At 39.5% G+C, this 26,266-nt stretch overlaps 1 protein-coding gene across 1 annotated transcript in view; it reads left to right on the top strand.

Moving 5' to 3' along the window:
• The window catches only part of LOC148954567 (uncharacterized), a 49,842-nt gene extending 24,548 nt beyond the window's left edge, over positions 1-25,294 (top strand). Inside the window, exon 3 of the mRNA XM_089086339.1 lies at positions 24,830-25,294. Coding sequence (XP_088942465.1) covers positions 24,830-25,111 — 282 coding nt within the window. The 3' untranslated portion in view covers positions 25,112-25,294. The remainder of the gene's footprint in view (positions 1-24,829) is intronic.
• The last annotated feature ends 972 nt before the right edge of the window (positions 25,295-26,266 follow it).

Below are 26,266 nucleotides of genomic sequence, written 5' to 3'. Positions count from 1 at the left end.
ATGTCTCGTATCTTGCTTATGCGGACGATGTTCTCCTTGTCAGTTTTTCTAGGGCTGGGCTCTCACATTCTGTCAGCTGGATCTCAGACCAGTTCAGACGGATTGGGCTTATATTGAACGTTGATAAGTGCGAATATACTTCATTTAATTCGAGTGCGAGTCTCCCTCTCAACTGTGGTTTTTTCTCTATTCCCCGTGTCTCTTCTTTTCGGTGGCTTGGTCTTCACATTACTAATAATCTCAAAACACCTCGGACTCTGACAGTTTCTAATGCCAAAAAAAAAAAAAAAAATTCAGATGGGATATTAAAAAATTGTTGCAAATAGAGGGAGGTACAATAGAAAAGCGCTTGGGAAATTAAATTCTTCATTTTGCGATCATTCTATTCTTTTTTTATCTGGTTTTCTTCCAATTTTGAAGCCTAAAGATCTGAATTCTATCCGGACTTATTATTTTAAATTTTCTCGGTATCTTTTGTGCCTCCCTCCCTGGTTCCGGAACCGGCATATCATATCGCGATTCGGTCTTCCTGATTTACGGGAAAAAGCGATTGTGCTTGCAGGAAATCTTTCGTTGTCTGCATGTCTTACTGAGCACCATAATTTACATTGTTTTATGTAAATAAATGTTAAGTGTGCGAGTTTTTTTTTTGTTCTTGATGTACTCCTCTTCTTTTTTATAGTGGGTAATAAATAAATTATTATTATTATTATATTAAGAATTGCTACCTGTTAGATTTTCATCTCTTCCATGGAAAAACTTCTTTAATGTCCAGAACCTTAACTTTTAAGCTGTAGTTCAACCCACAATGACATTACATGACCCCCCTCCCCCCACCCCATCATAACTTTCTTCAGGCATTTCCTAATAAAAATTATGGTTTTAAATTGAGTTATTCAACCCAAGCCAATTCTATTGCCCCGCAAAATACTCCAGTTTACCAGAGCATTTCACCCATGTGACACCGCCCCCGCCCCCATCTCCTGGGTGATCTGATATTAGCGAGATTCCCCATTTTTAGACAGTCGTTAGAACGGCATGTTTACAGCCAAATTTGATACACTACGGATAGCATTTACTTTCAAGATATTAATAAAGGGAAATGCCTGTCTTACTCGTGCTAAAGACTACGTCTTAAAAACACAGATACTGTAAATGAAAACAAATTGACAAGCAAATAAACATAAAAAAAACACGACAAAAAATAAAAGTTGAAAAAGCTTTATCGTTAATATACGCAAAAAAGAACCATCTATTATAGAAATCCGGGGTTTCTAGTCTACAACACCGCGGGGTAGGAGAGGGGGAATGATATTAGATGCAATTTAAACCATATTAAGAGCTTTTAAGGAAATACCCCTTTTTCATTAGCATCAATTCATGGTTATTTCACAATATCCTAACAATAGGCTCAACCCTCCTAGTAGCATTCATTTTCAGACTGCACCTTGATAATAGACGTAGTTTCAACCCCGGGAGGTAGGGGAGGAGGAGTGATATTAGATGCAATTTAAACCTTATTAAGAGCTTTTCAGGAAATACCCCTTTTACATTAACATAAATTCATGGTTATTTCACAATATCCTATCAATAGGCTCAACCCTCCTAGTAGCATTCATTTTCAGAGGGCATCTTGATAATAGATGTAGTTCTTAGGCATTATTGCAGCTTTAAAAGGATAAAGAATAACATGCCTAATTTAAGGAAAGGCGAAGGGAGAGGACTCCAGGGGAGGGGAACCGTTTTCTCCATCACCCTTTCAACCCTGTTTTATTTTTTTTATCGTTACACAAAGCAGTAATTTTCAGGCGTACATTTACGGTTATCCTGCCTGCCCCCCCTCTAGTAAGGTACCGACCTGTCCCCTGATCACCTCCTAGGAATTTTTCAGTCCCCCTCCCCCCGAACGGTTTCTCTTAGCTCAGGGTACATTTTTCACTAAAATATCAAAACACGCAAAGGAGGGGAAATTCTATTTCTAGAAATTATTGTTACCATCCACCCCGCGTCCTGTGGGGGAGTTTGGTCTGTGTCTACTCTTTTTGGGGGTCGGAATCCAGCCATCCTACACACAATGGAGGAGTTTGGTCTATGTCTACTCATTCCTGGGACGGAATTCCGGCTTCGGCTGGGCGACAAAAGAGGCTAAAAACGGTCTCGCTCGAGATAATTTAAAGGTAGTAATAGTAGGGAAATTATCATATAATTTCTACGGCAACCCTCTAACGTCAGAGCATCCCTGTTTCTATAGCTCAGCTAGCAAGATTTGTGCCCTGGCAAAATTCTAATCATTGATACATTGTTTTTCTGGAAGATCCCTTGGATTTCCCGTGATGAGGTTTAAAATGAATGACGTAAGCCTATCTCACAAAGAAGAGTCAAATGAGGAACCTATGAAACTCCAGCAAGCCCCATAACCATCCGTATTGTTTATTAATGGTGATGTCTGTCTGAAGCAAAAATACCTATTGGGAGATATTGAAAAATCATCAACCGAGGAAGGCAGATGTCCAAACCGGTAAAACGTATACTTATGGTCCAGGGCGGAATGGTGCTACGACACTGTTTTCACACTAGCATCAGCTCTCCACATGATAACCCCCCCCTTGAGAACAGAGAAGCACCCCTTCCTTTGCTAGTGTTTGATACTCTAAGTCTTTCATCTCCCGATGTTACACTATTACTCCGCCTGTGACACACCCCTGTCATCGCCCCATCTCCCCAAAAACACTTATCAGACATTTCTCGCTAAATTTTATTTCAAGTCATTCATTTGGTTTTTTCGCAAGCAATTTGTGCCAAATTACATCACTGTAACTACTCTAAGACACCCCTCTGTCACCACTCCATCTCCCTAAAAAAAACACTTTTCAGACATTTCTTGTTAAAAATTTTATTTCAAGTCATTCAATTGGGTTTTTCGCAAGCAGTTCGTGCCACAGTACAGCACTATAACTACTGTAAGACACCCTTCTACCATCGCCCCATCTCCCCAAAAACACTTTTAAGACATTTCTCGTAAAAAATTTTATTTCAAGTCATTCATTTGGATTTTTCGCATGCAATTCGTGCCGCAATACAGCACTATAACTACTCTAAGACACCCCTCTGTCATCGCCCCATCTCCCCAAAAAACACTTTTCAGACATTTCTCGTTAAAAATTTTATTTCAACTCGTTCATTCGGGTTTTTCGCAAGCAATTCGTGCCACAGTACAGCACTATAACTACTCTAAGACCCCCCCTCTGTCATCGCCCCATCTCCCAAAAACACTTTTCAGACATTTTACGTTAAAAATTTTATTTCATGTCATTCATCCGGGATTTAGCGAACAATTCGTGCCATAGAACAGCACTATAACTACTCTAAGACACCCCTGTGTCATCGCCCCATCTCCCCACAAAACACTTTTCAGACATTTCTTGTAAATTTTATTTTCAATTAATTCGTTCTTGTTTTCACCAGCAATTCGACCCCCACTACAGCACTATAACTACTCTCAGACCCCCCCCCTCCCCTCTGTCATCGCCCCATCTCCCCAAAAACACTTTTCAGACATTTCTCGTTAAAAACACTTTTCTCCCCAAGAACACTTTTCAGACATTTCTCGTTAAAAGTTTTATTTCAACTCATTCATCCGGGTTTTCGCGAGCAATTCGTTCCATAGTAAAGCACTATAACCACTCTAAGACACCCCTCTGTCATCGCCCCATCCCTCCACAAAACACTTTTCAGACATTTGTCGTTAAAAAGTTTATTTTCAAGTCATTCATTCGGGTTTTCGCGAGTAATTCGACCCACAGTTCAGCACTATAACTACTCTAAGACCCCCTCTGTCATGGCCCCATCTCCCCAAAAACACTTTTCAGACATTTCTTGTTAAAAATTTTATTTCACCTCATTCATTCGGGTTTTTGCGAGCAATTCGACCCACAGTATAACAATATGACCACTCTAAGACACCCTTTTATCATCGTCCTATCTGCCCAAAAACACTTTTCAGACATTTCTCGTTAAAAATTTTATCTCAAGTCATTCATATGGGTTTTTCGCAAGCAATTCATGCCACAGTACAGCACTATACCTTACTTCAAGACACCCCTCTGTCATCGCCCCATCTCCACAAAAACACTTTTCAGACATTTCTCGTTAAAAATTTTATTTCAAGTCATTCACTCGGGTTTACGCGAGCAATTCGTGCCACAGTACAACACTATAACTACTCTAAGACACCCCTATAACTACTCTAGGTTTTAACGTCGTTGCTTACGACGTTAAAACCTAGAGTAGTTATAGGGGTGTCTTAGAGTAGTTATAGTGTTGTACTGTGGCACGAATTGCTCGCGTAAACCCGAGTGAATGACTTGAAATAAAATTTTTAACGAGAAATGTCTGCAATTGTTTTTGTGGAGATGGGGCGATGACAGAGGGGTGTCTTGAAGTAAGGTATAGTGCTGTACTGTGGCATGAATTGCTTGCGAAAAACCCATATGAATGACTTGAAATAAAATTTTTAACAAGAAATGTCTGAGAAGTGTTTTGTGGGGAGATGGGACGATGGTAGAGGGGTGTGTTAGAGTGGTTATACTGTGATACTGTGGGTCGAATTGCTCGCAAAAACCCGAAAGAATGAGGTAAAATAAAATTTTTAACAAGAAATGTCTGAAAAGTGTTTTTGCGGAGATGGGGCCATGACAGAGGGGTCTTAAAGAGTAGTTATAGTGCTGAACTGTGGGTCGAACTACTCGCGAAAACCCGAATGAATGACTTGAAAATAAACTTTTTAACGACAAATGTCTGAAAAGTGTTTTGTGGAGGGATGGGGCGATGACAGAGGGGTGTCTTAGAGTGGTTATAGTGCTTTACTATGGAACGAATTGCTCGCGAAAACCCGGATGAATGAGTTGAAATAAAACTTTTAACGAGAAATGTCTGAAAAGTGTTCTTGGGGAGAAAAGTGTTTTTAACGAGAAATGTCTGAAAAGTGTTTTTGGGGAGATGGGGCGATGACAGAGGGGGGGGGGGTCTGAGAGTAGTTATAGTGCTGTAGTGGGGGTCGAATTGCTGGCGAAAACAAGAACGAATTAATTGAAAATAACATTTACGAGAAATGTCTGAAGTGTTTTGGGGAAGATTGGGTGATGACAGCGGGGTGTATTATAGTAATTGTAGTGCCATACTATGGTACGAATTGCTTGCAAAAACCCGGATGAATGACTTGAAATTAACTTTTGAACGTAAAATGTCTGAAAAGAGTTTTTGGGAGATGGGGCGATGACAGAGGGGGTGTCTTAGAGTAGCTATAGTGCTGTACTGTGGCACGAATTGCTTGCGAAAAACACGAATGAAGGAGTTAAAATAAAATTTTTTACGAGAAATGTCTGACAAGTGTTTTTTGGGGAGATGGGGCGATGACAGAGGAGGGTCTTAGAGCAGTTATAGTGCTGTATTGAGGCACGAATTGCTTGCGAAAAACCCAAATGAATGACTTGAAATAAAATTTTTTACGAGAAATGTCTTAAAAGTGTTTTTGGGGAGATGGGGCGATGGTAGAAGGGTGTCTTACAGTAGTTATAGTGCTGTACTGTGGCACGAACTGCTTGCGAAAAACCCAATTGAATGACTTGAAATAAAATTTTTAACAAGAAATGTCTGAAAAGTGTTTTTTTTAGGGAGATGGAGTGGTGACAGAGGGGTGTCTTAGAGTAGTTACAGTGATGTAATTTGGCACAAATTGCTTGCGAAAAAACCAAATGAATGACTTGAAATAAAATTTAGCGAGAAATGTCTGATAAGTGTTTTTGGGGAGATGGGGCGATGACAGGGGTATGTCACAGGCGGAGTAATAGTGTAACATTGTGAGATGAAATACTTATAGTATCAAACACTAGCAAAGAAAGGGGGTGGTGCTTCTCTGTTCTCAAGGGGGGGGGGGTTATCACGTGGAGAGCTGATGCTAGTGTGAAAACAGTGTCGTAGCACCATTCCGCCCTGGACCATAAGTATACGTTTTACCGGTTTGGACATCTGCCCTTCTCGCATGTTGATCTTCCTAACTCTCCCATTAGGTATTTTTTTCTTAAGATGGACATCACCGTTAATAGGGAATACGTAGGGGTATGGAGCATGCTTAAGTTTCATAGGGTCCTCATAGACTTGTTTGTGAGATACGCTTGCATCATTCATATTAGACCTCATCACGAGAAATCCAGGGGATCTTCCAGAAAAACAATGTATCAATGATTGGAATTTTGCCAGGGCACAAATCTTGCTAGCTGAGCTATAGAAACAGGGATGCTCTGACGTTAGAGGGTTGCCGTAGAAATTATATGATAATTTCCCTATTATTACTACCTTTAAATTATCTCGAGCGAGACCGTTTTTAGCCTCTTTTGTCGCCCAGCCGAAGCCGGAATTCCGTCCCAGGAATGAGTAGACATAGACCAAACTCCTCCATTGTGTGTAGGATGGCTGGATTCCGACCCCCAAAAAGAGTAGACACAGACCAAACTCCCCCAGAGGACGCGGGGTGGATTGTAACAACAATTTCTCGAAATAGAATTCCCCCTCCTTTGCGTGTTTTGATATTTTAATGAAAAATGTACCCTGAGCTAAGAGAAACCGTTCGGGGGGAGGGGGACTGAAAAATTCCTAGGAGGTGATCAGGGGACAGGTCGGTACCTTACTAGAGGGGGGCAGGCAGGATAACCATAAATGTACGCCTGAAAATTAGTGCTTTGCGTAACGATAAAAAAAATAAAACAGTGTTGAAAGGGTGACGGAGAAAACGGTTCCCCTCCCCTGGAGTCCTCTCCCTTCGTCTTTCCTTAAATTAGGCATGTTATTCTTTATCATTTTAAAGGTACAATAATACCTATAAACTACGTCTATTATCAAGGTGCCCTCTGAAAATGAATGCTACTAGGAGGGTTGAGCCTATTGATAGGATATTGTGAAATAACCATGAATTTATGCTAATGTAAAAGGGGTATTTCCTGAAAAGCTCTTAATACGGTTTAAATTGCATCTAATATCACTCCTCCTCCCCTACCTCCCGGGGCTGTAGGCTAGAAACCCCGGTTTTCTGTAATAGATGGTTCTTTTTTGCGTATATTAACGATACAGCTTTTTCAACTTTTATTTTTTGTCGTGTTTTTTTTATGTTTTTTTGCTTGTCAATTTGTTTTCATTTACAGTATCTGTGTTTTAAGATGTAGTCTTTAGCACGAGTAAGACACGCATATCCCTTTTATTAATATCTTGAAAGTAAATACCACCCGGAGTGTATCAAATTTGGCAGTAAAAATAACCGTTCTAACGACTGTTAAAAATGGGGAATATCACTAATATCAGGTCACCCAGGAGATGGGGGCGGGGGCGGTGTCACATGGGTGAAATGCTCTGGTAAACTGGAGTATTTTGCGGGGCAATAGAATTGGCTTGGGTTGAATAACTCGATTTAAAACCATAATTTTTATTAGGAAATGCCTGAAGAACGTTATGATTTGGGTGGGGGAGGGGGGTCCTGTATTATCACTGTGGGTTGAACTACAGCTTAAAAGTTAAGCTGGGGACATTAACGAATTTTACCCATGGAAGAGATGAAAATCTAACAGGTAGCAGTTCTTAATATAATAATAATAATAATTTATTTATTACCCACTATAAAAAAAAGAGGAGTACATCAAGAAAAAAAAAAAAAACTCGCTTACTTAACAAACATTTATACTAAATGATATGGATTATGTTGTGCTGTAGCGTCTGCAGACAACAATAATTTCCATGAGAGCACAATGACTTTTTCCCGAGGATTAGAACTATCACCCCGTGATATTATGTGCCCGTTCCGGAACGACAGAGTGGGGGGCACAAGGTACCGAGATAACTTAAAATAATAAATTCGGACAGATTTCAGATCTTTAGGCTTCAGAATTGGAAGAAAACCAGATAAAAAAAAGAATAGAATGATCACAAAATGAAGAATATAATTTCCCAATTACTTTTCTTTTTTACCTCCCTCTATTTGCAGCAATTTTTGAATATCCCATTTGAATTTTTTTTTTTTTTTTGCATTAGAAAATGTCAGAGCCCAAAGTGTTTTGAGATTATTATTAATGTGAAGACCAAGCCACCGAAAAGAAGAGACACGGGGAATAGAGAAAAAACCACAGTTGAGAGGGAGACTCGCACTCGAATTAAATGAAGTATATTCGCACTTATCAACGTTCAATATAAGCCCAATCCGTCTGAACTGGTCTGAGATCCAGCTGACAGAATGTGAGAGCCCAGCCCTAGAAAAACTGACAAGGAGAACATCGTCCGCATAAGCAAGATACGAGACATTAATTCCATCAGAAATGAAAGCCGAAGGCAAGGATGAAAGGATAGGAGCAATACATAACTAAAAAATAGTTGGAGAAAGCACACCACCTTGACGGACCCCACGCCGAAGAAACACCTTTGAATCAGAAACTACTCCATTACATTTTACCCGAATAAAAGAATTAGAATACCAGTACTGTAACAAAACAACAATAGAAAGATTAATATTGTTGGAAAAAAGGGAATAGAGTGCATGTGAGTGGACTATACTATCAAAGGCTGTTAAAAGATCAAAAGCAAAGATATGAAGAGGAGATTTATCCATTAATAGAATGCAACAGAAGGGACCCTAGAGCGTGAAGCGCGGGCTGAAATCCAAGCCTATTTTGAAAGCCAATTTTGTTTTCATCAAAATCAGCATTTTTTGAAATGAAAGGGAGAAGAATATATACAAAAATTTTGCTAAGAGTGCACGAAACAGTAATTGGTTGATAAGAACTATACTCTGACGAAGTTTTTCCAAGCTTCAAAACCGAGGTGACTGTGCCACAGAGAAAACTGTCGGAAACCATAGAAGTACATACACATCTGAAACAGTAGCTGAAGGTGATCTAACAAAGTTGGGCAAACTAATTTTAGATGATAAGACGAAATTCCGTCTTGATCAACAGAGCTAGATTGCATGTTCTTAATAGCTTGACCAATATCAACTGTAGAAACTGGTAATACATTACTCTGAGAAATACGATTAGGCAAACACGACTCAAGAAGGTTACTAAAAAGCTTTTCAACTTCCCGGTTCACCTTGCCGAAAATATCATTATGATACGACACCCAAGCATGAACTGCTATAGGACTTTCAGAAAAAATACTACTAAGCTTATCCGAATTCAGAACATGAGACCACTCCTTTCTCGACACAGGAAAATCAAAACCAGATACCCTAGACTGCCATAAACGTTTTTTATAAGCACGCTTGGTACTTTGCTTCAGATCGAAGACAACTCCTCGATTTGGCCGACCGCAAGACACCCATATTCGTAGCCAAAACTTGTTAGCTTTATTCTTTACAACTTATAATTCTGGGTCCCAAACCCATTCTGGTTTTCTAGTTTTAACTTTAATTTTTTCTAGAGGAACAGCAGTCGCCTCTGCTTGTTTTAAGCACCAAATTATTTTATCATAATATATATTTAGAGACTGCTTATTATTTGAGAAATAGTCAATAAGTTGAAACAAATGCTAAGGCACTATTTAAAGAACCGAATAATGCGGACAACGCTGCAACATAAAATGCTAACTTATCTCTGTTCAATTTATTCCTGAAAAGCCTTTTCGAACTTTGTGTAAATCGTCTAGTAAAACGGGAAGCGACTAGTGAAGCAGAGAACGAAATCGGGAGGTGGTCAATATCACAATAGTCTTCATGAACAAGAACAGTCGACATATTAATATTGGATGAGGAAACAACATGATGAATAATAGATAAACTTCCAGATTGGTGAATATATGAATAACCAACACTTTTTTTGACTATTTTATAAACAGAAAAAGCATTAAGGACGATAGTAGATCTAACTTACAAAATTGTAATATCTGTGTTGAAGTTAGAAACCACTATGAAATCATAACCAGTCGATGCAACAGACGCAAGAATAGCCTTAAGACTTGCCGAGGCGTTTATATACGCGTTTAAAGCGGAAATAGTTTTTTTGTTACACGGGAGATACACATTTATCAGCACAGTATTACCAAACCGAACCGCAAGGATGAATTTATCACTGTGAAAACACACTGGAGAGAGCAAACTCAGGTTATTCTTAACAATGCACGCGAGGCCTCCAGAAGGTCTACCAAACGTGACCTCAGCATTAGTTGTAAAGACGGAATGATTACGACTTCTTTTTAACAGATTAATCTTAGTAGAAGTTAAGAGGTGTTCTTGAAGGAATACTATATCAAGATGTTCACACAATTCATCAATCATATGCTCTTTTAAACAAGTACCATTTATATTAAGCCGAAACAATCGAAACAGGCACAATCATTTCTTCTGGGCAATGATATCTCTCAGCACTTTGTATCCAAAACTAAAGGAGGCATGATTTTCACCACAATTGGCACACCTTGCACCAAGCTGGCAGGGAGAATCCTTGGTGGAAATATGAGGGCCCGCACAGCGTGCACACTTCTCAACCAAACTTGCACAATCAGCTACTTTATGGTCTGGCGAACGGCATTTTAGACAGCACCGAGGTGCCGACAGATATTCTTTCACAGATAAATATTCATAACCAAGTTTAACACCATTTTGCATAGCCTTGGCTTTTGACATGGAGTCACAAAACTCAAGCTTAACCGTGCCAGTGTCACCGAGCCACATAGCTTCCACCACACCTGGCTATCCTTGAAAGAATGAGAGGTCTAATTCCTTCGATATTCCTCTGACTACCCTAAAAAACTATTTCGTGATCACCTTGGATGTAGATTCTGCTAAAATCACTGAAATGGAGTCTTTGAAATCTTCTGCAGCAGAGTTTTTAACATTGATTAGCCATTTGTCACCTCGCAAACTAAGCTTGGTAACTGCATCATGACAGCTCAGTTTATCGAGTACTTCTTTGCGTTTTATCGGGTCATTTAGTGTTTGCGGTACTTTAGAGACAACAACAGTGGTGTGAGAGTCAGTTGACGCTGTCGCACGGGCAGGCAGTGGTGGAAAGTGATTATCATACGAATCGGACTTACTTGAAACAGTCTTTAGGAAGTGTTCCATTCTATTCAATTTCGCATTAAAACTCGAATAAACCGAAGCAGGGATGACAGGTACATCATTTGGAAAACGAATTGCAAACATCGGTAGGTCTATGTCTTCATCGTCACATTTCTCGAATATACTTAACATATCCTTCAGATGGCTTTCCAAAGCCTTCGACCCCTGTCTTCTCGGAAGCTCAGTCCCAGGTACAGCCACATCGTAGAGGAGTTTTTTTTTTTAGCTTCGATTACACTCGGCAAGTCCAGAAAAAAGTCCTTTCCAAATTTCAGTATTTTGTTTTCATTCACTCCATTATCACGGTTAAATTGCAAAAAATTTAAAACCGGCGAAAAAACAAGGCTATTATTCATTATTCACTGTACATATCATAAGAACCAGATACCAATAAGCGAAGGAAGCGTAGTTTCCTGCTACCAGATCCCCGCAGTTTAAGGGAGTAACACATTCCCGGCAGGTATAACGGCCCTTGCGACAAGAAACTCCCCTCTTCTGCTCGCTTATTAGCAATATTGAATTATAATCAGATTATCAAACCAAATGAGTGAGTAAATATATCCAAATGGTAAAATAGCCCGTAAATATCAATTTTTTTTTCGCTTATTTCGAAACTGTCGGTCACTGCAATCCACTGTAATTTATTCCAAATTTAATCCGGCTGAAATATCAACAGATGTTCACAGGTCAAATGCGAAATGATAACTGAAATGACATGGTTTAAATTGCATCTAATATCACTTCCCCCTCCCCTACCCTGTGGGTTTGCAGGCTAGAAGCCCCTAGCTTTCTATAATAGATGGTTCTTTTGCGTGTATTGTAATATGACATTTTCATCTTTTATTTTTCGTCGTGTTTTTTTTTCTATGTTTGATTGCTTGTCAATTTGTTTTTATTTTCATTGTCTGTGTTTTTAAGATTTAGTGTTTCGGACGTGTAAGACACGCATTTCCCTTTGTTAATATATTGAAAGCAAATAACCCCCGGAGTGTATCAAATTTGGTAGTAAACACGTGGTTCTAACGATTGCCAACAGATGGGGAATCTCAGGTGTCGTGCAATAGTTTATTTTTAGAATATGGTTCGAGATACAAAATATCATGGACGAATTGCTTGGCGTGCAGTACCACTGGAAAGGAATGACCTTTTGAGTCCTGGAGGGGTCAAGAACTCTACAGAAAAATGAATGGTGTTTTCAGCGAAAAATGAAACACCGAAAAAGAAAGGCTTTTGGGCGAAAAAAATGTCAAAATGGTATTATCTGGCAGTGAGGGATGCGAAATCAGTGTGTACCGCCATTAAGCTATTGAAAAAAGAATGCTTTGTGGGTTTTGGGAGTCGTTACGTTACAAACGGGGATTCCCCCATGGGTTCCTGTGGTAGGCTTATGAAAAAGTGCGTCAAGCATATTAGACCTGTCTGTTTGAATCTGTTTGGGGTGAGTCGTATGACGTCATTGGAGTCCAGAAGGGTGTGTCATGGAGTCTTGCCAAGTGTGTTCCCTTTAATAGAACAGGTGACTGCACTGTGCATGCGCAAGGAGCTGGTAGCTCCACTTATCTGACCTTTTAATGGCGAGGGTTTGTTGTGTGGTGTAACATTCGCTTGAGACAGGGGTGTGCACTGTGATGTCAGAGGGCTTACGCTATAAACCGGCGTGAGTGGTTAGGAGCTGATTATTAAAAATTGTGCATTATACTAACCACATCCCAAGTAGTTGAAACACCTGGAAATTTTGCCTAGAAACAGGGCATACGCTCGGAATCTTGTCAGCCGTCGCCTAGAAACAGCTGACCGCATTGTACAGCTGTGTCGCGTGACATCAGAGGGCATGTCACAGGAATTCTAAGGGAAAAGGGAGGGCAAGTCATAGAAAAACACCTGACCTAACCTTTGAACTCTTGCCAAGGGCGAGAATGTTGCCTAGAAACAGGGATGCCGTGACGTCAGAGGACATGTCACAGGAATTCTATGGGAAAAGGGAGGGCATGTCACAGAAATTCCATGGGAAAAGGGATATGTATGTTGTAGAAAAACAAAGGGGGCGTGTCACCTAACCTTTGAACTCTTGCCAAGGACGGGAATGTCGCCTAGAAACAGATGTGTCGCGTGACGTCAGAGGGCTGCCGTGTAAGTTCAATGCTATTTTTTCCTATGGCTGCCGTGACGTCAGAGGGCTGCCGTAGAAATCCTATGGAATAAAGGAGGGCATGTCTTTGAAATCCTATGAAAAAAGGGAGCGCATGTTCTTGAATAGATTGACCCCCCCCCTTACTCAGAGTCAAACTTTAGCGTAAAGAGCGAGGCGTTGAGGAGGGGACAGCCCCTTTCATATACGGAATAATTTCTGTTTGTTTTAAGTTTTAATGTCGCTCCTTACTTTCAGTTAAAAAAACTTGTTTTTTTATTTTATTTCTGAACGTTTTTGAATTAATGCAGCTTTGATTTTGTCTCGCCGTACATGAATAATTAAAACAAAATTTGCATATTAATTTTACTTTTTTTGGCTAAATGGCTTTCTCGAAATTTTGTTTTGACGTAACTTACGAATCAACTTACGTAACGAACTTTATATGAGTAAGTTTTTATCACATATATTAGGGAGTTTACCCTCTAGCCAATACCCCGCTCTTTACGCTGAAGTTCAAATTTTTTTTTCGAATCCCAAACCCCTGAATCACAAAGGCCGGTTAATTAGAATAGATAGCTCTTTTGAAAGAACAAAAAAAACTTAAGCGTAAAGGGTGAGGTATTGAGATTTTTCTTCTGGCAAAAAAAATACAAAATTCCACCATTTTGCAGATAGGAGCTTGAAACTTCTCTACTAGGGTTCTTTGATACTCTAAATCTGATGGTGTGATTTTCATTTAAGTTCTATGACTTATAGGGGTTGTTTCTCCTTTTTTTCGAAAATAGGGCAAATTTTTTCAGGATGGGTAAGACTTTTTCGCGAACTTTAGATGGGTAAGACTAAACTTGATGAAACTTATATATTTGAAATCAGCATAAAAATCTTATTCTTTTGATGTATCTATTGGTATCAAAATTTCGTTTTTTAGAGTTTCAGTTACTATTGAGCCGGGTGCTCCTTACTTACAGTTCGTTACCACGAACTGTTTGATTGACCGTTTTATTCGTTGCGTTGAAAATCTTAAGTCAGAATCGTGGAATATTGACGATATAAGTGTTTTTTACCTTCATACTGATTCTAAAGATTTTATTCGTCATTTGCAGTTATTATTTCAAATATGTTTGTGTACGTCTTTGGTGGCAGATTCTTTTTTGTGTGGGTGTGTCACTTCGATTCATTAAAGTGGGAAAGATCCGACAGATTGCGCTTCATATAGGCCTTTATGATGAATTGCTTGTTGAGCAAAGTTTTTGAATGTGTCCTGCTCCCTAAAATTCTTCTAAAAGTTGATTATGTGTCAAACCAGTTTGGGTTTAAAGCATCTATAGGATGCCAACATGCACATCGGGTTATTACTTTTTTATTACTTCTAGCATAAAAAGATGGATCTGAGATTTATGCGCGTTAGATGTTTCAAAATTGTTTAACTCGGTTTGTCATATTAGTCAGTGATCCAAGGCTAGCTATCGTTCAAAAAAAGGCGGGTGGATGAGCCGCAGCTGGTTTGAGCACGGATTCTGGGATAATCTAAGGTGCTTAAAACGAATATCGGGGTGCACATGCTCGCACTAATGTAAACTTGACGATTTTAGCCTATAAAGGATAAATTAGCCTATAACGACCAAGTCTTTTTTTAGCTGTTAAACAAAATGAAAAGGAATCAAACTGCACATCATCCGAATCGTCAGAATTTCCTTTACACGGTTGATTTGATCAAACAAGAATATTAAATGAAACCACCTTCTTTTACAAGGTGTTGTATAAAAAACCTGCAGTAGGAAATACAACACAGAACTGCTTCCGTGATTTCTAGTCCAGATACCAGGTTACAGAAGAAGAAAATGCACAAATAGGGGAAGAAATTAGGGACATGAAGTAGAAAAAGTAATATCCGGGTTAAAAAATAGAGTATCGGCAGGAATGTTCGGGCTAAGCTATGATTTTTATAAGTTAACGTGGAGCGAAATCGGGGAATTTTTAATAAAAGTGCTAAATGAATTTGGGTCAAGAGGATACCCTGAAAGTGAACTGTCAGTTATATCACTGTTGCACAAGGGCGGACTTAGAGAAAACCTCCGAAACTGGCGACCAATCTCCTTAACAAACCGCGACTTTAGAATATGTACAGAAGTATGGTCTAAAAGACTGGAGAAAAGCGCAGCGAAAATAGTGGGAGATTACCAGTACGGTGGAATAAAAAGCAGGAAAGCCCAACATGTCCTGACAGTTCTAAGAGACTTTTGCCTTCGGCGAGATAAAAAAAACGATGGAAAAAGTGTTAGGTTGGAAACTATTAGCCCTAGTTGGCACTGACATAGTGAAGGCGTATGATTCCGTAATACGAGAGATTGTGTGGTTATTAATGCGACTAAAGATGAATTTCGGAAAGAATGTCATAGATAAATTGGAAAAAAATATATCCTGCACCGAAAGTGGTTATAAAAGTGAATGGAAAACTGACGACAATAATAAACCTAGAAAAAGCTCTGCTGCAAAAGACCCTTGTTCTGGAACACTATTTGAAATATATCTCGACCCACTCTTTCGGTATGTAGAAGAAAGAATGTGCGGTGTTCAAGTTTCTGAAAACGTTTTTCTGAAAAATGCAGCTTTCTTAGATGACGGAAATTTTATCACAAGAAATGAAAATGATGTCAAAACTGTGTGTAGGGATTGCATTGGTACGATCATAGATTTCACGTGAAAATACACAGACAAAAGAGCAGTGTTCTACCCTTGAACAAATCGGCAAATTACGACGACATAGAAAGAAACTGTTGGCTCCCGTTTGCGGAAAAAGCGCGAGTATTGGGCCTGACTTTTGAGAAAGTGCTGAACACAAAAAAAAAAATTTAGGAGGAAAAAGTAAATAAAATAGTCGGGATAAAGAGTCAACCGTGACTTGATCTCTTGAACTCTAGACTTGAATCTGCAGCATTATATAACCGTTTGAACAAGAAAATTCCCCCCTCCCAAAAAAAGGAAAACTTCTAAATGTAGCGTTTTACTCGAAATATTTTCAACACAACCTATAATTTTTAACCTATAATTGTTTTTTAACCAGGATTAAAAAAAACAACAGATGCCTTGTTCTGCGTTCGCATGCGCGAATTTGATTTCCACAGCAATACAAAAAGCCGAGCATCATTACGTCTCGAGTTTCATTTGCATAAAGTGGCGTTCACAACTAGAATCTCATGTCTAGAAGACACCTGTCTAGCCAGACTTCAATGTCTAGGCAACGACCGTTCACAAGTAAAATTCAGTGCTTAGCTAAAACTACAAATTTAGTTTCAAATAGATTATAGTTGTTATTTCTGGCCAATCAAGTGAGCTTATGCATGCAAAACTTTCAAAATTATAATCCCTATTTTCACTGTCACAAGATAACGGATGAGACAAGCCAAACAATCTCCTTAGTGTGCTACACTATCATGTCTGGTGTTGCGTATTTGCCTAAAATGAAAAAAACAATTAATGAGAAAACAAAAATTAAATGTCAGTTTAAAAATGTGAACATAGATGATGAAAATAGAAGAGATTGGCACATTCTGATTGGCTGTAATCGAAAATCCTAGACATTAAGTTCTAGAGTCTAGAACTCAAAGTCTAGCCAAGCACCTTGGCTAGCGTGTCTAGCTAAGCACCGAATTTTACTTGTGAACGGTGGTTGCCTCGACATTGAAGTGTGGCTAAACACGTGTCGAGACATGGGATTCTAGCTAGACATGCATGTGAACGCCACTTAACATACGCGAAAGTTACGACATAACAGAAAAGGATTTAGAATACTTAGCTGCTCTAGCTAAAGGTAACGATTCCTGCAACAACGATTTTAGGGGGTGTCAGTTGTCTTGCGTGAGGTACACCATGTTTTCTAGCCTAGTATTCTTGTTTCATTGTTGTGTTTTCATTCTCGTGTTTTCATTGCTGTGTTGCTATTGTTGAGTTTTCTTCTGACATTCAGTTTGTTCCATTTCCTGTTTCCATCCGACCAGGGGGTCAACAACTTGGGACTGGTGTATATTCCATGTCCGAATTAATCCAGATTGAATCTCGGATTTTTATTTTTATTGCAAATGTTTGGGACGAGTTCTGATTTTTAACGGAGACTTAATTTTAATTGCCTGTAAAAAAAGAAAGAGTTGTAGGCTACTTCCCCGCGGGTTCCGTAATATAGGCTGGGTTATGTTATATATCACGACCAGACATTTAATACGGTGTATTATCCCCCCCCCCCAAAAAACACAGAAAAAAAGCTTGAAAGTCACTTGGTCAATTTAGTGAATGCTACGGTTTCAGCTCGAATTTACTGGGGCCTGGGGTTTTCTAGTTTGAAAAATTCACATAGGCCTATGAGTCAAATTTCCTAAGCCTGAATCCTCAAAGCCCCCTTCAAGCCCTCCAATTTGAGGGACTGGCGACTTTTTACTGGGCGACAGTACATCAGCACGTACTAAAAGCAAACAGCGAACATCGCTCTCGTTGTGCCGGTGCAATAAAAAATTTAAAGGCTATTAATTGGTTTCGAGTTCATTTGTGCTTTTCTTCCAGGCTAGGTTGACTGCGGCCAAATATGGGGCTGTTCCCGAGTCCAATGAAGAACAGCATGACGATGGGACTACAGTACCTTTTGAGTTCTCGAGATGCGTCATATGACAGGACCCATCTAGAAAGGTGACAAGAATGAGCCCACAATCGTTCAAACGATCCGCTCCTAAAAGAAAAGACGAACTTTCTGAAACTGTAATGAAACTGAGATTCCGCTAGTGATGAGCTATACACTAAGTGGCATGATTCATGCAGAAAAAAGTTCACAAGCACAATCCACATTGAGTGCAATAAAAGGGTTTCCTGTCTTGCTAGTGTAGCTCCAAACACAGAGGTTGCACGTCCGACGACAAGAGGAAGAACAGGCGAGATCTTAAACCTGTGTTTGATCTGCAGTAAGCCCGGTACGATATGAGAACAGTTGCGCCGTGTAGAGACTTACAACCAGCACGAAAAGATATACAAGTAAGCAAAGGCAGTTTGTGATCAATATCCTCATTTTCTACTCCGAATTGAAGGAGATGGAAAAGTGTCAATCGATATGCCAGCAAAGGACGTCAAATACCATGACAGGTGCATGAAGAAGTTTCTGGATTGTAAGCCCTAAGAAGTCGGTGGGTCTCAAAGGGCTGTTACAACGTTTGACTCGTTTTGCCAGATATTCGAACGGCAGTTTTGCAACGGCAAAGTCTATTACCTTAATGGACTTTGCGAAGAGCACAATAAGATATTGCTCGGGTCATTTCCAGAGGCAAATCCTATCAGGAGTTATAGGCTCAAGCAGAAATTTTTGAATCAATTTGTAGGCAAAGGTTAATTCTGGCAGCAAGGAGGAGGACTGGTGTTTTTGGTGTTTTTCGGACGCTCATTAACAGCTTCTCACTTTCCGAAACAGATCCTGTGCCTTCGGCAAAATATTGACGAGGACTATGTACGGATAGAGACCACGGATACCAAAGATCTAAGTTCATGCGATGAAGACGCTAGGCAGGTAGATGTTGAGACGGCCATGGACCAATATGGCGCTTTACTCTTACCAGAGTTAAGCTCTATGACTGTTTCGAGTCTGTCCGACGAAGAGGACATTCCTATATCTCGTCTAGTCAAAGCAAGCCATAGGCAAGTAACAAGGATGAGCAATAGGTCGGGGACATCTTTAAGAGTTTCTTGTGCTCAATTCTTAGACAAAGGTTATTAAAACTTGTAGTATAGCAAGCACACGCAAAAAGAAATAATCCCTGCTGGAGACTGCTGGACAAGTGAAGAAGGGGAAGATGCTTACGACACCGACTTTTCCAAAGCTATGAAGATTGTCCCTGACTCCATGTACATCTTCGGTTGTATGATAGTCTTTGATCGAGTCGAATTTGAATCCCTGCCGGAGTAAGGAAAAATACCAGCTCCTGAACGATTACAGTCCAAAATTCTGATGATCTGTCAAGCAGTCATGTTTGCTATTGGCATCGAAACTCCTGCAATAACATCACTGGGACTCGTTCTGTACCATGGTACAAGAAGTAGTGACCTTCTCCAGATACTAAACCCACTTATTCTTTCTTTGTGCTGCAGTACTGTTAGACGAATTTTGAATACCAAGGTTGTGGAGCTGAAAGAAAACTCTGAAGCCCAGATTTTCATTCCTTCGAATCTGCAGAAAGGACTTTTTTCTACCTTTGGTATCGACAATTTGGACTGTCAGCTAAATACATTAGATGGGTCTTCACTACACGTTACAAGTTTTACGGTAAATTAGCATCCACTGATTCAAGTTGACGGAAAGAGCCGTGATCTGCCAGCTGCCCATGGAACAACTACTTCTACAGGTTGCTCGTCAACATCTCCTGCAGACTTCGGAAGAACTTCTGATGTGACTGGTGTGTCGAGTGGAAGTTAAAAGAGGATTCCACTGAAAAGAACCCGACAGATGGTTACCGACAACCCTCTTGGCACTCAAGCTAGTGAACATACCTGGAAGGTTAAAATCCCCAGGAAAACGCAACCTTGTGACTCTGCTTCCTTAATTTCTTTTTTTCAAAGTGGTTACGAGACTCCGATACCATTCTCGGTGCCGAACTTGACCCTCTGCTGGACGCTGTAGATTGTGTCCTACAAAACTTTGAAGTGGAATTTGAAGAGCCAACTCCCAGTTGGAAAGCCTTCAACGCAAGAATCGTTCCCTTCTGGCGTAGCAAAACCACCGTAGGTTACTTACCTTTGCTTCCCTGTTCGCCAACATCCTATGCAGTCGTAGCCTCTGCCATTAGCATCTGTCAAAAAACAGCAGCGGTACTCGGAAACAAATACACAGTCATCAATCAGGATCTAGCTGCTTATGAAATAAGCTATGGCTTTCGAAAGTCCCAGCGCGACAAATTCTCTGATCTAGTTCTCTTATTGGGCGGTTTTCAAAAGCTCATGAACTATTTGAAAGCGATTGGATCTTTCATGGATGGAGCATGACTCAAAGAAGGTTATTGTTGCGGCAGAGATTCTCAGAGAAGGCATTGCAGATAAGGTCCTTTCAGGTAAGAACATGTAACAGGCACTCCATTCTCACTTCCAGGTCTACGAAGGAATTAACGAATTCTGGTAGGAGACATTTGAGAATTGGCTTGAAACATCCTGCTTCATTTTAGTGTCTTGTACAGTCAAAAAACTTCAAATCCTGAGTAATTCAATTGAACACTTCAAACATGAAACTAGTTCTAAAGTATGTAAACAGATAGGGGATGCTTTAAACAGCATTGCTCTGCTTTTCTTGAAGTACAATGAGTCCAGATCCACCATAAGGAATCACAGCCTCTGGATCAACTAATTAGATCTTATCCGTACCGGAAACTGCTATCTTTATGCTGAAAGAGCTGCGGACTGGGGATCCCACTTAAGCGCCACAAAAGAGATCATTCCGATTTTTTTCGCATCTGGAAACCATAAATACGCCAAAGCTGTGCATAACTACCTAGAAGAAATGCTACGCCTTTCTGAAAAAGCGCCAGAATTTCACAGAGAGTTTTTAAGAGGCAATTTTGTTTTTGGGAAAACAACCAATCCATTTTGCAGCATTGCATGCGATCTGGCTTTAGAGTCAACCGTGAATCTGGACATCAAAGGTCATCGAGAAGTTTCTGGTATAGTTGGTGCGACAACGAATGAAAATACCAGGGATCAATATCTGGCTGCTTTCCTCTTTCTTGCAGCAGTCACCAGAACGCTGAAAGCAAACCTGAAGATGGATAACGAGGCAATAAAGCATCATGAAGATACCACCGCGTTTACGAATCTGACAATAAAAGGCAGAAATCGGTTTATGGACTTGGTAGAGTTGTTCAGAAACCCATTCAAGACGACAAGAACAGAGCTGCACAACTTTATGACAGGGGATACAGCTCCAGAAGCTGTAGCAAATAGTCTGCTGAACTTCCGAGGAATTGGCTTCAAAGCCATGGGCTCGTATCTCAGAAGGGACATCTACGAAAGTAAAAGTTGGCATAGTACAAACTTTCGCCTGTTGCCAAAAAACGAAAAAAGAAACAGCTACAAAAAAGATTTTGGGAGACACTAGCAGATTTTGGAATAAAGAGTTTACGGTGGGATTCTTAGGAACATACCCGAAGCTTGTCAGCCTATCCATTTGGTTGGTGACAGTTATGACGGTCTTAGTAACGATAGAACCCGTGATGTCTACTCGTTCAACCTCAAAGAAGCACCTGGCTGTTGAGAAAGAAGAAGAAATCCTAGAGGAAATATTTCCAGCCCGTTCACTTCCTCCAGCAAAGTTGCAACACTCTGGGACGGAATTCTCAGTAGTCGCTCAGCCAAAGGTCGACTCTTGAACGCTCTATTCGAGGTCTGGGAGTACAGAGTTTTGAACCGTCTGATGGTACATCTCGCTGGAGGTTTCAAGAGTCGACATAGAGCTGTTACCGTTATGCCCATGGAAGATCCGTTGATGACGATCTCTCGTCTGGCCATGAAGAAGCAGACAATCGGGTTTTATACAACATAGCAGTTGCCGGAAGACGAAAGAGCACACTTGTGAAAATACAAGCCAACTGATATCTTCTTACTAGCTGCATACTACTTCCGGGATCTTGCTAGTCTCGGCCTCAAGCTGCTCTGAGTTAAGTTTCCATCCTACTGCATACCTATTCATACGGCAGCACAAAAACTAGGACTAACATTTTGCAACGCCTTGCCGCTTGTCCAAAGCTTGTGTGGATGTAACCCCACAAGCTTTCTGTATGAAGTTGGAAAGGTCCACTTTTTTCGAGCTACGAAGTCTTCGGAAACTTTGTTGGGGCCTTTAGTTGATGAAGTTCGAGCCCTTGAAGAGAAGCCATCATCTGTGGAAAGTGATGGTTTAGTCAACGTCTGTAAGCAGTTTGTGGTTACAGTGTATGGCAGAAGTGCAACTAACTTCAATAGTATGAATGACCTTCGAGCACATTTGTACCCAAGATTAGAGGATTTGCGGCGTTTACCGCCAACTGATATCTCGTTTCTGCTTCATTTGAAAAGGTTCATGTTCCAGTCACTGATTTGAATCCAAAGCCACAACCCCCTTATTGTTTTACCTCAGGCTACCTATATGGGCTGGAGAATTGAAGATCATGAACTGAAGCCAGACCTAGTTTTTGCGGTGCCGCATGGGCCAGTATCGCTTTCTTTTTGCAACTGTGACCAGACGAGGCACGGCTCGTGCTGCAAATGCTCCAAAATAGGTTTCTTTGACAGCGCATGCAAGTGTGGAACTGACCCCAAAAATGCCTACTTTCTGATGTGAATCAGAACGAGTCCGAAGACGAAGAAGAAAAAGAGATTTGAGCCACCGTTTGATATTCAGTTTTTACTACTTGATTTTTTACTTGTTTTGATAATTAAACTGCTACTGCAGTCGTCTAAACCTGACTTTCAGCTGATCATGACAGTTACCGTCTACTACATCAGTGGCCGTTGACCCAGTCTAACCGATTGGATCATTGGCCCCTGCTATACTGGGATTTAAACAAAATAGTATCTTAGATCAGCCTTAGTCACGTCTGCACCACACGTTAACACGTCTTCGCTCCTTGAGGCTCGTATATGAGCCTACTTGAGCCAGATGGTACCTACTACTACAGAAAAAATAAATAGTTGCTCAAGAATTAAGAGTTTCTGGAAAAGAGGCAAATGGTTTGATTGGTAATGACGAGCAGAATCCAAATAAAGCATAAGAAAATGTATTTATACAGGCAAAAATTTCAGAAAAACTGGAAAAACTAAAACAAAAGTATATTAAAAACCCTTGTTTTCAAAATTAAATAGGGGTTAACTAAGAAAGTAAAGGTTGCGGGGAAAAACTAAAAATACTAAGTGAAAGTACTTGTTCTTAGAATTAAGAATATGTCCAGTTTATAAAGTTTTCAATTTATTTTACCGTGTAAAAAGAATTAAGAGCGGTACGACGTCATCATAGGCCAAATTTGAAGTTATAGGCTGAAATGACCATGTTCTACACGTTTGAGAACTTGTGCACCCCGATATTTGTTATCAGCTCCCCCGATTACCCTAATATCCACCCTCAAACCAACTGCGGCGAATGTGAGCCACCTCTTGAAAGATAACGGTCCTTGGATCACTGACTATATCCAATTATGGTATTCTCTTACCCAGTTTGGAGTGGATTCATCTGTTATATTTGTTCTTCTTTTTTGGTACGCTAATTCTTGTTTTCGACTTCAGTCAAGAAATATCTTTTTTGGTAATATCCCTATTTGTTCTGGACTTAGACTTTGGGGGGGGGGGGTGCCATAGGTTTTTAATGGTCGTTTATATCCTGATTTAGCTAACATTTTTCCGTCGTATTTTACGGGCCTATCTAATTTGTTTTATACTGCATATGCAGATTATATGTTACTTATTAGCCGTTCAAAGTCTAGCCTAGTCAAGTTGATTCAGTTTGTCTGTAAGCTGTTTGAAAAAATTAGCCTAATGCTTAGAGCTAAGTTTTTTTTTCACTTAAGCTAGTTCCTGTGTTGCGCTGGCTTGGGTTCATTATTTGCTCCTCTCTATTGATTATGTTAAAATTGTCAAAAATCGTGGCCGGCCTTATCGTGAGGCCTTTACTCAACTTATTGTGACTATTCCATTTTTTTTCTGTCTGGTTTGCGCCCATTTTTTAATACTAATGACATGCAGTATATTAGAGCATTAGTATTTCCGTTACAGCACATTCCTTTTAAATCTGCCTCGCTGGCATAGGAGCCAAAGGGTTATTCGAATGTTTATTGCCACTCATATATTGATATCTTATAATAAGTTGGACACGAAGTTAAATGAAGAGACTTGCCTGCACAAAGATCCTTTAAATCCTCTTGTTGCGATTATTTTGATATGCATTGTAGCTTTTTATATTTAATACTGGTTTACGCATGTTTCTTGTGTATTCGTTTTCTTTTTATTTGTTTTGCTACATCCACTTTATTATAATTTTAGTGGGTCAAAAATAAATTAAATAAATCTACTGTACCCATAAATTACTGTATACTGTTACGTCTTCTTTTTTCCAATTATGATTCACATTTCATACCACGCGTATAGGGTCTAAGCAAATACGTCACAACCTTAGTTCAGTTGCTGCCTGGCAAAATACAGGTTTTCCATAGGCATACCGTGATATGTAGATTAGAATCGCGCATGCGCGAAGGCGAAGTATGAATCTTGTGTGGTTTTAAATGTGTTATACTTTTTTTCAAGGGAGTATAGCCTTTGTCGATACTGTATATTCTCTCTACTGTGCTATAAACTTACTGTACTTATGAATAATATGGAGGCAAGGTACATCTATATATTCTTGAAGGGACATGTAATATCTATTTGCTGGAATTCCAGTTTTCTTTGCATTGAATCATAAGGCAAGGAAGATTAGTTACTGGCCTCTTGAGGTAGCCCAGTCCGTAAGTTCCATCTTAGAGTCTAGAAAGCTCTTAAGACTCGACAATAAAAATTACTAAGCACTTGTCCAACGGGTTGGACTGCCGATTTCTTGATTTACTACTGTTATGTATTTTCAGGACTTGCAGGAAGCTATTTCCAACTCCACGGGAATCCAGCTGAGAGAATCTGATATAAACTGGGTTAAGTCTACTTTAGCATTAACCAAGCCGTTATTACTCCGAGAATTTGAAGTTGTTTCTGTTTTAGTTGAGAGAGTGTTTCAAAATAACGGGGCACGGAAAAGAAGTGAAATTGAAGAAGCTGACTTTTTTCAAATTAGTCTTAGAGCCAGTATGTTAAGCCTTAGTCCTAAACTTCAAGAATTATTCCTACGGATTTCAGCTGAGCATTCTCCTTAAACAGATTCCGTAACTCGTATAAAAAAAAACCTTACAGACCTGTCTAGTTCTTCTTTAGTAGTGTCTGCAATTCTTAGTTGAAAATAAATCAAATGAACTGTTCTTACTGATATGATTAGTGCATTGGAATAGCGTTAGTAATCATGTCATTATCAGGAGCAATTTTTTTTAGATATTTGAGTGTTTTCTGTCCAATCCATAGTTTGCTATTTGACTGATTTAATGGAAATAAATATGAAGTTTCAAGAAATCAACTAGAGGAGAAATAGTCAGAGGAGGGTAGAATATCTTCCTTAAAATGTTTCTTTCTCGTGCTTCGCCGTCTGTCCGAGGCACGGCTACGTGGCAGACTTTTCAATATTGATTCGCACTGTTGCTTGTCTTCTAGCCCGCACACAATATGAACTCCTTGATGTCACAGTGTCACCATAGGTTCGATACAACCACCCTGGTAAAAATACCAATCATACCTTAAAGTTGTGACATATTTAGATCGTTTTTGTGGCCAGAAATGTCAACATGCCAGTTTCAAGAAAGAAAAAAACTCTTATATTAAAAATAAATGTTTTTACTTTTATAACTTTAATAAATCAAATAATATTAACATTTTGATTACTAAATATCAGTAATGTATATTAAACTGACAATGCACACTCATTTGTATTTTTTTTCAGTAAAGTGCAAAATTATTTTCTGGCCTTGGGAAGGCACAGGGGTTTTGGGCCCTACTCATGTTAATTTTTGCTCGTTTTGAGTTTGATTCGGTAATTTATTGTAATTTCTGTTCGTTTTGGCTTTTATTCATTTATTGATGGTGAGTTGTGGTAGTTTTACGCATGGAAGTTTATTTGAGTTTATTTCTGCTCATTTTTGGTTTAATGGAGCTCTTTACTTTTCTTTGAAAAACTTGTTTTATAGAAAAAGTTTTTAATTAATTTCTTTTCGTTTTATACTGACATAGTCTTTCCAGGGAAAAAGAAAATAATACTTTAAATCTTTTCGTTTTTTATAAGACTTTATAGTTTGACCTGCTATTTAAATGCTAGAAAAAAATTTTCAGCAATTTTTAACAACATACACCGTTTTAAAAATCTGGACACAAATAGTAGTGTTTAATTTAGTTTCATATCTCCTTTAGTTGACCTGAAACAGAAA

The sequence above is a fragment of the Artemia sp. Qi Xiang Cuo genome, chromosome 3 (assembly GCF_049724085.1).
Source record: "Artemia sp. Qi Xiang Cuo chromosome 3, ASM4972408v1, whole genome shotgun sequence".
In the NCBI taxonomy this organism is placed as follows: Eukaryota; Metazoa; Arthropoda; class Branchiopoda; order Anostraca; family Artemiidae; genus Artemia; species Artemia sp. Qi Xiang Cuo.
This window is presented reverse-complemented; position numbering and strand designations above follow the sequence as displayed.